At 37.7% G+C, this 14,873-nt stretch overlaps 1 protein-coding gene across 1 annotated transcript in view; it reads right to left on the minus strand.

Annotated features, from left to right (window-relative positions):
* LOC107751470 (SH3 domain-binding protein 4-A) overlaps positions 1-14,873 on the minus strand; it is a 48,466-nt gene that overhangs the window by 12,941 nt on the left and 20,652 nt on the right. The window contains exons 2-3 of the mRNA XM_016567215.1: positions 13,266-13,462; positions 10,802-13,164 (exon numbers count right to left, since the gene is read on the minus strand). Coding sequence (XP_016422701.1) covers positions 10,802-13,164; positions 13,266-13,386 — 2,484 coding nt within the window. The 5' untranslated portion in view covers positions 13,387-13,462. The remainder of the gene's footprint in view (positions 1-10,801; positions 13,165-13,265; positions 13,463-14,873) is intronic.

Below are 14,873 nucleotides of genomic sequence, written 5' to 3' on the forward strand. Positions count from 1 at the left end.
CACAAATCGCACCCTGTGTGTATATATATATATATTAATTGTGTTTATTTTTATTTATTTTTTAAAAACTCTTTTAACACTGAAGATAGTCCAGCTAGGACTGAAACGTTTGCTTTTTTGTCACTTTTTTGTTTGTGCACTTTAGTTTTTGTTGTCACCTCTATGTAAATCTTCAGGAACAAACTCTTGTTCAAAGGACCTTGAACTTTGCATTTCGTTTGGTGTGCTTATTTTTTGCCTTGGCTTTTTGTATTTTTCTTCTATTGACCAAATCTACGCAACCAATTATAAACATATTATTTTTGCTTTACTTAATTGGCGCATAATTTTTCCATATTTTTTGACCTACAGTATCTGACACCATAGGATGCAAATAGTCTTTTGTATGAATGCCGTAATGCTTTTCTGGAAAAGCAATTTCCATCTATTCCTTATTTCTCTGAGCTTTTCTCAATCTTTCTTTCTCTATCTCTCTTTCAGCACGCTTTAATTTGATTGTGGGCCAATCCACGCCTGATCTTCCAGGCAAATGCCCTCGCTGTGTTCTCGGCCAAGACAAGACTCTTGTTGAAAGCACCCAAGAGGTCTGCTGAATCCTGACATTTGGGATGAGATGGCAAAATGTCACGGTCATTAGAGGGAAAAATACGCTCAGTCGAACAGCCCCGGCGGGTAATTTTCTTTCTTGCCAAATGGCTTTGTAATTTATTGTTGGAAGCCTCACCTCGCATAAATGTTTGCAAGAAATGTACAGCATTGCATTACTTCTCCTAACAACATCCCAGCTAACCTTTAATCAATGACAGATGAGTCTTTCAGATAATTACTTGCAAAGATTTCAAATATGCAATTGTATTTATGTAACCTCTACAACATATTGTAAACCTTTCTAAAAAAGATTGCTGTATATTTTTGATTTTTGGTTCATAAGAGTAATTTGTTAGGGAATTTAACTACACCGGTCACAATTTATGTCTTTTATTCGCTAACAAGAATCGCCTCAAAAGAGCCATCGCTTGAGGAATTGGACTACATCAGTTGCGTGTATGAGGACAACATCGTTTACGCTATACTGTATGTTTTTATTCAAGATCTGGATAAAAAAAATCAATAGTTTGGGAATAGTTGTGTTTTCGATTCATTTAAAATAAAACAATCAGCTCATAAAGTGTATGTTTGTGATTTGCTGAAAGAACTGGTTCATAAGAAAAATGTATTCAGGAATCAGATTACACAGGTCATGCTTTATGTTTTTGATTCACTAAAAAACAACAACTGGTTCATAAGAATCATTCTTTAAGGAATTTATTTTCATTGGTCGTTGTATGTGCCTTTGATTCTCTAAAAATGATCACCTCTTAAAAGTCATTCCTTCCGGAATCAGACTATATCAGTTGTGCTTTTTATTTTGAATCACTAAAATCAACCGGTTCAAAAGAGTCATTATTTTGGGAAGCAAACCACGGTGGTGAACTTTGTTTAGTTTGATTGGATAAAAATAATTGGTTCATAAGAATCATTTGTTTAAAAATTAAACTACACTCTGTTTTTATGATGGTGGTTATGATTTTGATACACTAAAAAAAAAAAACTGGATAATGAGAGGCATCTGCTTGGAAATCTGACTACACTGTTTGTTACATGCTTTAACTCACTAAAAAGATCTGGATCAAAAGAGGTGGATCCTGGAAATATAAGAGTTACGGTGGTTATGATTTTGATACACTAAAAAAAAAAAACTGGATAATGAGAGGCATCTGCTTGGAAATCTGACTACACTGTTTGTTACATGCTTTAACTCACTAAAAAGATCTGGATCAAAAGAGGTGGATCCTGGAAATATAAGAACTGGTTTTACAACATCAGTTGCAATGTACTGTGTATCTTTGAGTTGCTAAAACGAATCATTTCATAAAAGTCATTTCTTTAGACTACACCGGTTGTGTGGTTTGTTTTTAGTCAAAAATAACAAAAAGTTCAAATGTGTCATTTGCTACATTTTAAGTTTTGATTTAAAAAAAAAAAAAAAAGATCAGAATCAAAAGAGTCATTAGTTTGGGAATCAAACTACAGTGCTGGCATGGTATGTTTTCGATTCGCTAAAGAAATAAAATAATTTTCTCAAAAATCAGAACACGTCAGTCACACTGTATGTCTTTGATTCGCTAAAAAGAATTGCCTCAAAAGAGTCATTCCTTCAGGAATCGTACAGCACTGGTTGCACTGCTTGTTTTAATTCACAAACTGGTTCATAGTAATCATTTGTTCAGGAATACCACTGGATTTGAACAGTAATGTGAAGAACTGTAGGCGCTATTTATTACTTTCTCCTTGTCAAAGAACAATTGATAGCAATTCCCTTTATAAATGAGTCCCCAATGGTATTTTACTCCAAGTCAGAAAGAATTGGCTCTAAAATGGGTTTATTTACTGTTTGAATGCGTCTAGTCAGCCCAGGGTCAAGAGTCTATTTCCAGAGATGGTTTGGTGAACTGGCGCTCTCTGAATAGACTTATATTTATGTATTCCCTTCCTGAGCTTTTTCATCTTTGTAAGCCTAAACTCTATAAACAATGGGAACGACGTTTCAGTCTACAATGTTTGTTTTACTGGCAAGACCATAAAGAGTATCCACTAATAGAGTAGTCAGAGCCAAAAGAAGTCACATGAAAGCATAATTGATTGGATGTTTTGGTATGAAGACTTGGGAAAAATGAACATGAAAATTTAATTGGATGTCTGCTAAAGCATGAACGGCTTCCTAGCCATCTTTTTGATTAAAATCTGACTTGAAAAATGCAGAACATCGCCTCACCAGAATACCTATCCAGATTCCAGACTCACAGGAATGTAAAGTCCCAACCAGAGCGCGACTAGAATGTAACAAGAGCATTTCGGCCGTATCCAATCGGACCAGAATACCTCCTGAATTACCTGGTTAATAAAGAAAATGATGAATCGTGAAGGAACGGGACCTCAGGCATGATCAGAATTCGTGTGCCTATCCATCACAAAGGAATGTTCCGGAATTAGAACACGGAACATTCCGGAGGCCAGGGGGCCACCTGTTCAGAATGCAACCATGTTAATGAGGCTAGAACGAATGATACTGTTTGGAATAGAGCAAATCTCGGAGCTCTGTGTAAGCTTAACCATCTGTGCAGGGCGACATCTGAATAAACTGCCTAGCAGCCGCTACCAGAGTGTTATCAAAGGCAAACAGCTCTCATAACATCAGACTTCAGATGCCAAGCTCATCAAGATGCTTCAATACACAAACGGGAAGATGATTGGATTTGGAATGGTGTCGTTATGTAGGTAAATATCTGAGGTGAAATTCAAAGCTTCAAAAATATAAAGAAATGGGAGCAAGTAAAAAGAAAATCTGTATATACTTACAAAATAAAATGATAACATTATATTATACAAAATAAACTAGTATATGAATAATTTACATATTTTAAAATCCATACATAATAGTATGGGTATTGTATACATACAGAAAACTCATACTGTGCACAAAGGGTGGGCGATATACTGGTAGAGATTTCTGATTATCGTCTCTATCGCAGTTACAAGCTCACGTGACGTTGCTGTTCTACGTGGTCATGAAAACATATCGTTTGCACATGTTTTTAAGCATTGCGGTTTAAAAACCAAGGGATTTTAAGCTGTTGAAATGCAATCAGCAGCGAAAGAAAACTCATTTTGCACACATGTGAAGATGGTGCTCATAGAACACGGGAGTATTGAACACAGTTATTTTTGCCGCTTTATAGGACTTGAACGGTAAAATGCACACACTTGTATGTCAAAATGCCTGTCTTTGCAAGTGTCTTTGTAAACACAGTAATTTAGGTCTTAAGAAGGGCTGTGCAAATAATCGAATGAGATGATCATGCGCATTACTACTCATCACAGTACCGGCTTTACTGACAAAATGCGCATGATCATCACATTCGATTATTTGAACAGCCCTAGTCTTAAGTGGATGCAAACAGCTGAGAAAGAAAACACATGTGTAACAGTATATTTGATCCGGGCAGCTCTTAAAGTGACAGCAGTCTAATATTCCTGCTGTCTGTCATTTATGTTAATCAAACATCAAAAGAGAGAAAATTTTTCACTGCTCTTGACTAAATCACTTTTGTAACTTTAATAAGAAATATATATTTAATTTACACAATGAAGAATATGCAGAAGAACATGCATTTGATTACTTTATACAATGTAGAATTTCTTATTTATTTGTTCTACTGTAGTTTTTTTCCTATTGCTTGTAATTAAGTTTAAAAGTTTCTCGTTCTTTTTTAATCGCTGACTGATTACTCAGTGAGTTTTTTTTTTAATAGTATTAGTTTGTTGTGATATTTAAACTTCTGACAAGAATTATGACATTTCTATGGTACCAACATTTTTTATTTCATAAAGACCTTATTTAAAGCAAAAATAACTATATATTGTGATGCATATCGTTAACAGGGAATACAATTACTTAGATTTTGGTCATTTCACCCACCCCTACTATGCACTTACTACACATACTTAAATGATTACCCATAATGCACTGATATGCTAAAATCAATGTCTATCACTGGATATGGAATAGCATTCAACTATTATTTCTGTCATATAAACATCTGTTTTCACTGATATTCTGCACACACTGGAATGCTAAAATGCTCTACACCGCATTCAAAGTATGCTAGCATGCTAATCCAAATATATTTAGCCATGTTTGCTAACTCTAACTCACTTTTAAAAGCCTGAAGGACTTGGCTGGACTTCTCACAGACTTGTTCTGTCAGATTTAATCACAAACTACATCTGATAAGAATCTCCAGTTTAGTTTCATGAATGAAAACACCACGTCAATGACTGAAGTAGCCTTTAAGTTCTGAGCGAAACTTACTATAACACAACAAACTGGTCCTCAGGGTTTCAGGCCTGAAAGTGGCATTGAACCCAATTTCATATTTTACAGGAAAGTTCCAATCACTAAGAAAAACCCATTAAGGGTGTCGGAATAGCGGCTGAATGGTTGAGTATAAGAGACATGCTCTCAAATGGGATTGCCGCGCCGGTCGCCCTCGGCAAAATATCGTCCACTTTCCCCGGAGACAACCTGACAGGAATGATGGACAGGTAAAATTGACCTGTGAGCTTAGGAACGGTGGCATCTCGTTTTCTAAAGTTTAGATGCCTGCTGTGGCTTCCTGCGTTTCGGTAGTTTAGCGAGAGATGGGAAGCAAAAAAGATAGAAAGAAAAGAAACAGTAGGGGGGAAGGCAAGCTGATGAGTGGGAGGAAGACGAAAGATTTTCTTTCTTAGTTGTAAAACTGCATAAAATGAACCCGCCAAGGATTTTCTATCTCTCTAGTGACAAGAATAATGAGCCGAGTTTTTATTTTGTAGTTGAAAGGCTTTTTTCTTGTGCAGGAGAATGTATAATATCAGATTTGTTCTGCATTCTGGCCAACATATTACAGGAATAGTTCATCCAAAAAATGACAATTCATCACTTACCCTTAATGTCTTTCTGTATGACTTACTTTCTTTTGTGGAGCACAAAAGGAGATATTTTTTCGGCATAATAAACGTAAATGGTGACGACAGCAGTCAAGCAAGATTTTTAAGGCAAGAACAGAAAAGATATTAGATCAGATTTTATATCTGATTCAAAATTTTATTTAAATAAGAAAATACAGTTTTGGGATTTTTGTTAGAGAAAATGTTAGATTACCATAATGTCAGAATCCCAAATGTTGCCATTAATATAATCTGTAATGAATACATCTGAATTACATTAGAAAAATGCAAAATGTTCAACAGTGATCCCAGACTTTTGGATTGTATTTTCTACAGAAATTTAGTAACAGTTTACAATAAGGTACCATACATTAATTAACATGAATTAAAAATAATTCTTAAGCATATATTATTCTCAGTTAAAGTTGACTTCATCACTTATTAATACATTTATAAAAAGTGGTATCTGTTAAACATTAGTTAACAGACCCGAGCTAACTTTACCGAACAATTAAAAGTTATAATTGTATTAACTAACATTAACAAAGATAAATAAATACTGTAACAAAAGAATTACATTCACTAAAATTTACTAACAATGAGCATTGACTAACATTAAACAATGGGACATTATTGTAAAGTGTCACTGAAATCTCTATTACTTTTACATTTGTAATAATTTTTTTCAGGTCTGGAAAAACAATTTAAAAGTCCCTGATATCTTCATAACAAGAAAATATTTATACTGCAACTCGATCATTTCAAAATATCATCTTCCCATATTTGCAACTGACTCACTCCCATTAACTTTAATTTCAGGGAGTGATGGGATGATATCTCAAACGGTCAATTACCAAGTGATCCATCACAGAATCTATCATGCCGTGGAAAACGAATAATAGCTGCTGGATTTATACTGGCCTCCCTTGGCATCCTCCCATCACCTGGTTTCTCCCATCATCAGATAGATTAGACCTGCCAAGATCCACCGCTGGCACCACAAGACACCAGATCAGACAGCCCTGACTGAGAGCTGTGAGGTAAATGTGGCTTGTTGTCTGGAGGGTTAAGGAAATAAATTGATGGCAAATGTCTGCTGTCAGAACTCACTGTGCAGAGGGAAAAAGTAACTGTAGGAAATGAATGACCTTTGTCAACAAAACCGGCTTGATCTCAGCTGTGAGATGTTATTTATTACGGAAGGTCTTGATAACATTCTGATTAATTTTAGCAATAATTCCAATTGATTTCAATTCATTCATGCTGTGGTTTGGTTAGCATAAGTCAAAGTCTTGAAATACGGTTCTGAAAAGGTTACTGTGATGAATGCTGATTGGCCATGTTAACACATTTGAGCTATGAGGCAAACTTAATTGACGTAAGCAACTCAAGCTAGTATGCTAGTATTTTGACATACATTTAAATTTGCTAGATGCTAACACTCAGAACAGATCTGAACATTAGTTTCTAGCTAAAAAGCCAATTGCCTTCATAATATAACTTAGACAATTACACATTTCTAGCATGCATCTAGCGAAGATCTAACAAAACTTCTAACACATTTTTTAAAAATACATTCCTTTAATTTTCATTATTTCTTAAAGTTTCTTAAAAAAATACATTTAACTAGATGCTAATCAAATATTGCTAGAGATGTGTGTATATACATGAAATCTAACACAGCTTCAGTGTTAAAGGGGTCATATGATGCGATTTCAAATTTTCCTTTCTCTTTGGAGTGTTACAAGCTCTTGGTGCATAAAGAAGATCTGTAAAGTTGCAAAGACTAAAGTCTCAAATCCACAGAGATATTCTTTATAAAAGTTAAGAGTCAACCACGCCTACCTAAAACGGCTCGTTCTAACACGCCCCCACATACCTACGTCACGATGCAGTGTAGAGTAGCGCTTGTTGTTTGTCATTTTTCCAATCACAAATGCAGACATGGTTTTATGTTTACGCGGCGCGAGTATATGCCATTATAATACGTAATTATGTCCCCACTGGATGCAACAAATGCCTCGTTTACAATGGGTTTTAATGTTTTTGTCTCGTCGCTCCGGCCGGACAGGGCATCACAATATGGTAAGGGGCGTAACATTTCCGTCACACGCTTGAGGAATTCAGCCAATCACAACGCACTGGATAGCTGGCCAATCAGAGCACACCTCGCTTTTCAGACCAATGAGCTTTGTAAAAATCGACGCGTTTCAGAAAGGCAGGGCATAGAGGAGAAACAATAATGTACAGTATGTGGGAAATAATGTGTTTTTTTAACCTTAAACCACATAAACACATTTCATTACACCAAATACACAAAATAATGTTCTTTTTAGCAACATCATATGACCCCTTTAATATTTAAACATTCTATCATCTAGCTTTAATTTAATCTATCTTTAATATTCAATATTTCTTAACTTTGAAGTTCATACATTAGTCACAAGCTCTTTCTTTTGTTGTGCAAGAAAAAAAAAAGCATCCAAAGATGTATGGGCTCACATGGGCTCCTTGCTGATATCATTTTAACATACTATCCTTTAGAATCTGCAAATTCTAAACCTGCAAACTATTTAGAACAGATAGTATGCAAATTAGAATGCAAGAAGGTGAGAGAGAGAGTGAGAAGTCTCAGCTTTTCCCTTTGAAACTCAATAGAGCTACACGATACCGATGAATACAGTAGCAGCCACATAAAGTGTCAATATACTACTTCCACTTACAATAATGACTGTAAAATGAGTCAAAAGTGTTGTGGTTAGGATCGAAGAGTCAGAAAAATAATCTAATTTTAGCTATGCTACCAGAGGGCAGGGAGAGGTGAAGGTCATGTTTCACATTGATTTCTAAAGAAGCATGTAAAATGTGTCCCACCACACCATGGCTATTTGAGAAAAATGTCAGGGCTCTGACAGTCCTCAGGCAAAATCTGTTGGAAATCTCTTATAAATGCATTATTTAACCCTTAGGGGCAGAGACGGCCAGTTTAAACCAGACGGAGACAAAAAACTGTCAGCTTTCTGTCAGCAAATTGAGATAAAATACACCTAATTGGTTTTAGAAATATTTAGAGATTACAGAGCTCCTCTGTAATTTTACTACAAACAAATATAAATAAGCTATCTTACAACAAAACGCATTGGCTATGCGACTATAGTGACATTTACACAAAAGAAGCCGCAGCAAACCCCCCAAAAAGGTGGCTCACTGTTAGCTGGCGATAACCCCAGTTCTGCCCACTGCAAATATTTAAACCAAGCACATTAAAATGGCTCAGTTTAGCTTGTTTTCTTTACTAGCCTGATGGCCTTGGAGTGCCCCCATGCTGTTTGGTTTTATTTTAGAAGTGTTTGGATACGGCTGAGGCAGCTGCCAAGCTCTTTCAGTCTTTGGAAGCTTCCAGAATGCCTAGCCAACCACCTAGCTTTGAAAATGCACCACTTGCTGAGTAAAGGTGGCTAGCTGCCATTTATGACTTGATAAAACTTGGCTTAATAGGAAAAGTCATATATTTATGGATTTAGGCTAAGCACATTTGCGTGTGTGGAATGCCAACTGTAAATGAGGATACTAAGGCAGCATACAGAATTGTTAAATCACAATACAGACGGGTATTAACTTGAAAGACCTATAAATTGCTATGCTAAGCTTAATAGCTGGCCTGTCAGACTTAACGCTGAGCAAAATTTCTTCCATCTCATTGTCTGCATAACTCAAAATGTCACCAGGCTCAGAAGCATTGGGCGTAATTACCAAACTCAAAAAGACAAATCGCTAAATAATAGCAAGAGCGAGGCAAGGAAAGGCCGTGTGTCCATCAGGGACTACAGGCTGCAATTTCAAAATCGATTCACTCCCACAAAAGACAAGCGGCTATCCTATGACGTCAGGCCTTGGGAATAATAGCCTCATCTCTACTTGATGAATGTGTGAGCACTTGAAGCACGGCGGGGAAACAAAGATGAAGCTCCCTCTCAGCAAGGAGAAATATACAGAAACACTGTGAAAGAGATGAGAACGAATGCTAAGGTGTTACGCCCTGTAACAGACGCTTACCACCCACTCAAGTCTTGAATAATTTAAATTGAACAAAAGCTCTGCCTGTTGTGAAAGGAAAGATAAAACGGCGATTCCAGTCAGGGATATATCACTTTTACACTGAGGTCAGGGAATAGTCAGAATCCCCATTTGGACTTTTAAAAATACCCAGCAATGTAGCAAAAATGTCATTTGTATTGTTTATCCAAGATGAGATAAAGCTAACGTTTTGCTAAAGATAAGACTGGAATTATTACATCTTTCCTCTCTCTCGCTATCCAGCCTGAACAAGTGATAACACATATCTTTCTACATGCACCGTCTCCTCAGATCTGCAAGCCCTGAACTGACAGAAGTGGGGCGCTAACCTGTTTACTTATAAATGGGATATCGGTCAATGCTAGTAGAAAGAGTATGTAAGGTAGAAATAGCTACACTCTCAATATTCTCTGCTGTGCTTTTCCTGTGTTCAGTGTTCTTTCCCAATATTGTGTTTCTGTCAACAATAGTGTGGAGTAAGTCAAAGGAGTAGTTCACCCAAAAATCACCCATTCATGTCATTCCAATCAAGTGTAACTTCTTTTCTTTTCAATATAATAAAAGTGAAGGGCTGAGGCCTTTCATATCATAAAAAATGTACATATGCAGTCTTCTAAAGCCATACAATGAGCAACATTTAAGTTGACATTTAAGAAAGCCATAAAGGTTCGGAACAACATGAGCAAAAGGGGTGAGTAAAAGATGACAGAATTTTCATTTTAAGATCAGCTAATCCTTTAAGGACTCCAAAGAGTTTATATTGCTGGACATTGTGTAGATTAAACAGAGGCAGCTTGTACATTACCAGTCCTGGACATCCTGTGCCCAGTGATAAAAAACGAATACAAGAGCAATCTTTCTTTCAGTCAGAATTCGAGTGAGCCAAGCATGGTTTTGGCTGCTGTACTTGCAGGTTTCCACAGCTGTACAGATAAGAAAGGCAGCAGAGAGCAGCTAAGTGCACTCTCATCAGAATTAGCCCCAAGCATTATTAAGAGAAAATGCAGATAAGCAGGACTGCATAAAAACGGGTTTAAATCAAATACTTTGTGGACAAATTTCTAATAGTTATCCATTTAGGACAGGGGCATCTACTGCATTCAAAAAGCAAACACAACCACAATAGTTTTCAAACTATGCAGTTCAGACAAACCAACACACACACACACACACACACACACAGACAGAAGCTTACCATCATAAGCTCCTTCTGAAAAGATTTTTTCTCCTTGGTCTCCATGTTGAGGCAATCTTCCTTTAGTTTCTCCAGCACTGAGGCAACCCTCTCTGGCTCACTATCCAGCTCTGCTCTGCAAAAATATGTCAAAGGAAGATTCACATAGCCCAGAGCATCAGCAAATGCTCGCCAGTTTCCCAGATTTTCCATAAGTATTGTCCTCACAGAGGCGTAAATGTAAGTGAGAAATTTGCAAGGTTTCAGGATTTGTTCCATCAGCATTGTTGTTGTAAGATCTGGCCCACAAAAGTAAATAGGCTTGACCTTTCCCAAGACAAGCACATTTTTTACATGTACAAGCCCAATCTTTCCCTGATAGTATCCAATGTACCACTCTTTGGTCCATAACTGTCCTTTGAGTTTGATCTTCTCCTCACTGAGTAGGGCGATAATATCCCCTTTTTTATATTCCAGCAAGTACTGATTCTTGGTCTGTCTGATAACTGTCTTGATCAGTTTGCCAAATTTCAAGTTGGTAATGCAGCGCTCTTGAAACTGTGGGTATTTGGTGGTGATGGCCAGAGGAGACAAAATTATTTTATCAACTTCCTTTTTCTTTAGGAATCGCCTCTGGCCGTTGTTCCGTATCCCAGTTTTAGGTGGCGGCTGTGGTGTCTGAATGCAAAATTGTGCAAGGATGCAATCCTGATCATCTTTTACCTGGACACGTAACGTGAAGTCAGAAATCTCATCTGCATTCCGTGACGTAATCATGTAGATGAGCCGACTCACCTTGCCTAGTTTGATCTGAAACCCACGAACAACCCTAGCCTGATCATTTGCCTTGACCTCATAATTTGACATGTTGGAGTACATGCCTATCTGCAAGTCCTGTGGTCTGCCAAGGATAAATTGGTGCTTCCCCCACAGTTGTAGGGCAACAGGAGGGGCAGACGTTGCTTGTTTCCCAACTTCACTAACTAGAAGAGTCTTGGGGGCACAGTCATGGCCAAAAATTGCCACCACAGTCTTAAAAGATGGATGAATGTGTTTGGGCCCATAGAGACCCAGTGTAACTTTCTTCATCATATGATCCCAAACAGTTGAATTGAAGGAAATATGTTGGGTCTGGACAATAACTGCTACATACATGCAGGGCTCCAAGTTGTCCAGCTGAACCTGAATTGTATCACCATAAATGTAAGCTTGTGGAACAGGAGAATAAGGACCCTCTTTGCAATCACTTCTTACACACAAAACTTCCGCCATTTGACTTTCTGTCCTAGTTGCAACGGATACCTTCATCTCTAAGGTAATGAATGACTTTATCTCCATGTTGCTCAGTTTGATTTCAACCACTGGACTGACAGTCGAGCATCTGTCATTGTTTAGCTCCAAGGGAGGATCTAGTAGAGCCTTCATAGAGATTTGTTGAGTGTCTCCCACTGCAACATGGCCTTCAGGAACATGAATACTGATATTCGTATCTGGTAGCTGGACTGCCCCTCCACAGCTGTCCAATTTGCAAACAATGTTGGTCTCTACTGGTTGTGTTTGACCCCAGCCTGGGTTCTGCCCAAGGGACTCAAGGTCATGGCAAGATCGTGCCAACTTTCGGTGGTTTAGCCATGCTGTCCTAAAGTCCTCTCTGTTCTGAAACTGCTCCGGTGAGGGAGCTTTAAGCCCTTTAAAAAACCCTGACGAAGGCAATGGAGGATTTGACTGAGATTGTAAGATAGATAACTCTGATAAACTGTAAGATCTCTTGCTTCGAAAAAAGGGATTGTCCTTGCGAATCATCTGCAAGGCTTCAAAATCAGCGCTGGTGGATGTTCCATCAAAGACACTATTGCTGTACCCTTTTGTGTTGCTGGCGGTGGAGATGGGGGCTGAAGGCAAGTCAAACAAAAGCAAATCCATGCTGTTGCATTGGTTCACCTTCTCATTGCTGTTCTGATCAAGAACATCATCCATGGACCCATTTAGGAATGGGTTGGTTGAGGAGAGCATGGAGAAGGGGTTGTTGTTGTCATAAGGCAGGGAGGGCTTCAGCGACATTCCAGTCCACTCCCCCAGCAGGTCCAGCTCTTTTGCTCCTTCCTCCGAGCAGTCCCCAAGATTATCAATCATCCCACTGTCACTTAAAGATGAGTTCCTGTAGTTTATCGGCTGGACGTACGTCGAAGGGATGTATCCCATTTCTCGGTTGTTGTGGGCATACCACCATTCCCCACCAGACGTGTCCAGCACATAGAGATGATCCCCTTTGGAGAACTTTAGAGTGGTAAAACTGGATGGACAGTAATCCTTTATGGCGACCACTTCCTGTGCAGTTCCAAATGATGTTGAGGGGGCCAAACGCAAGGCACTGGGAGAAGGCACTGTAGAGAGAAACATATTAATAAGAATTACTAATTTGTAATGCATATGGCACAACCAAATCAAATGCTTTCTTAGTTTATTTGCAGTACAATAAACTGACCTTTGACATCTAAGAGACTCGCCTCAGTCACTCCCTCATCAAGGTCAATAAGAGTGCCCTCTGATTTACATCTAGGGAGCACATTGTTGTTGTTGGTTATTCTGATCCTGTGGGCGGCCATCTTGCATTGGTTACGCTATTTTACCATTGCTCCAAACCTGACAATCAAACACTGGCAGTTTTCCATTTTTTTCCTGCTGGGAAAACAAAAAGGACAGGGACAGTCTTGATTAGCTTTGTGTGGCAGGACAAACGCTTGACGCACTGAGAATAACGAGACACGCTGCAATCAGATTATTGGATCATTAAGGCAAAACTCTTCAGAGAGATTGTAGCTAGAGATTAGTGTGATATAGCTAAAGGGACAAACTGGGACAAGATGTAACTCAAATGTACTGCATGAGATTAAGAGATCTTTAAAGTTGATTACTTTTAATCTGTCTTGGAAGAGGTTTACGCATTGTTGTCTATTTAGAAGTTGAGTCAGAAACTGTTGGCTTAGAAGTCAAGAAAAGCTATTTCCAGATGCTGGTAAATTCTGAACGTCTCAAGTATGAATAATGCTCTTTGTTCATTTTATAACATTCACTGTTGTCACAACTAAGTTTAACTGAAGAAATATATGACCAAGGGATGACAATTAGGGAAAATTCATCAGAGGTTACTACAATCATTAAGGCATCTTCAGCCATATCAAGGTGCTGTCATCTTCTGAAATATCCATGTGTTCCATCTATGACCTTCACTTTTACTTTACTTAATCTCTAAAAAAAACTTCTTAGTGACATCTCACTGCTAACAAAACATAAAGATAGCATGAAATGAAAATGTACCTAATTTACTTCATGCACATTTCTCGTCTTCTTGTGTATGTTGCTCCAAACAACAAAAACACCATCAAAGTCTTTTATCAAAATTTAATGCCTTGCTGCATTTCTGAGACATTTCTTTTTTTGCTACTGTCACTAATCCCTCTTTTCCCACGTTTGATTTCATCTTGAATATTGTTTCAGTAAAATACACTATAATTTACTTAAGCACAAAAAGGTATTTACTGTAGCTTTAAAGCTGCATAAGGCTTTATGGATCAATGTTATCACACAGTGTGCACATTTACTTTAGACTGAAAGTCACACTATCACAAACAAGGTAATAAAATTGTCATTTACAAAATGAATAAATCTAAGGTATCTCTCTCTGCTGGAAACAACAACAATGTAAAATCTGCTTGTAATTTATAGACCTGATATCTGGATGAAACTGTCTTTTATCACGGTTAGAGCGTTTGATTTGCCGGGTCCTAAAAGAAAGATATCAAAGGACACCTTGAACTAAAAATCACATGCATATGGTGCAGCAGGGGTTCCATCAATTAAACAAACTAAAACACCCACTGGGTGATGAATATGAATAAATACCATCCTAAAAGTGAATATATTACTTTTTGTGTCAGCATGGTTCCATTTAGAAGAAAAAAAGCACCAAACTTTTTGCAAACTCCTGTAGCGGTTTATAAAATGATCAAATTTTGCACCTTGTTGTGGATTAGAGGTGCTATTTTTTTCTGTTATGATTTATGCTCTCTTAAGGTGAGCAACAGTTTGGCTT

The sequence above is a fragment of the Sinocyclocheilus rhinocerous genome, unplaced genomic scaffold (assembly GCF_001515625.1).
Source record: "Sinocyclocheilus rhinocerous isolate Xijiao unplaced genomic scaffold, SAMN03320098_v1.1 scaffold2046, whole genome shotgun sequence".
NCBI lineage: Eukaryota > Metazoa > Chordata > Actinopteri > Cypriniformes > Cyprinidae > Sinocyclocheilus > Sinocyclocheilus rhinocerous.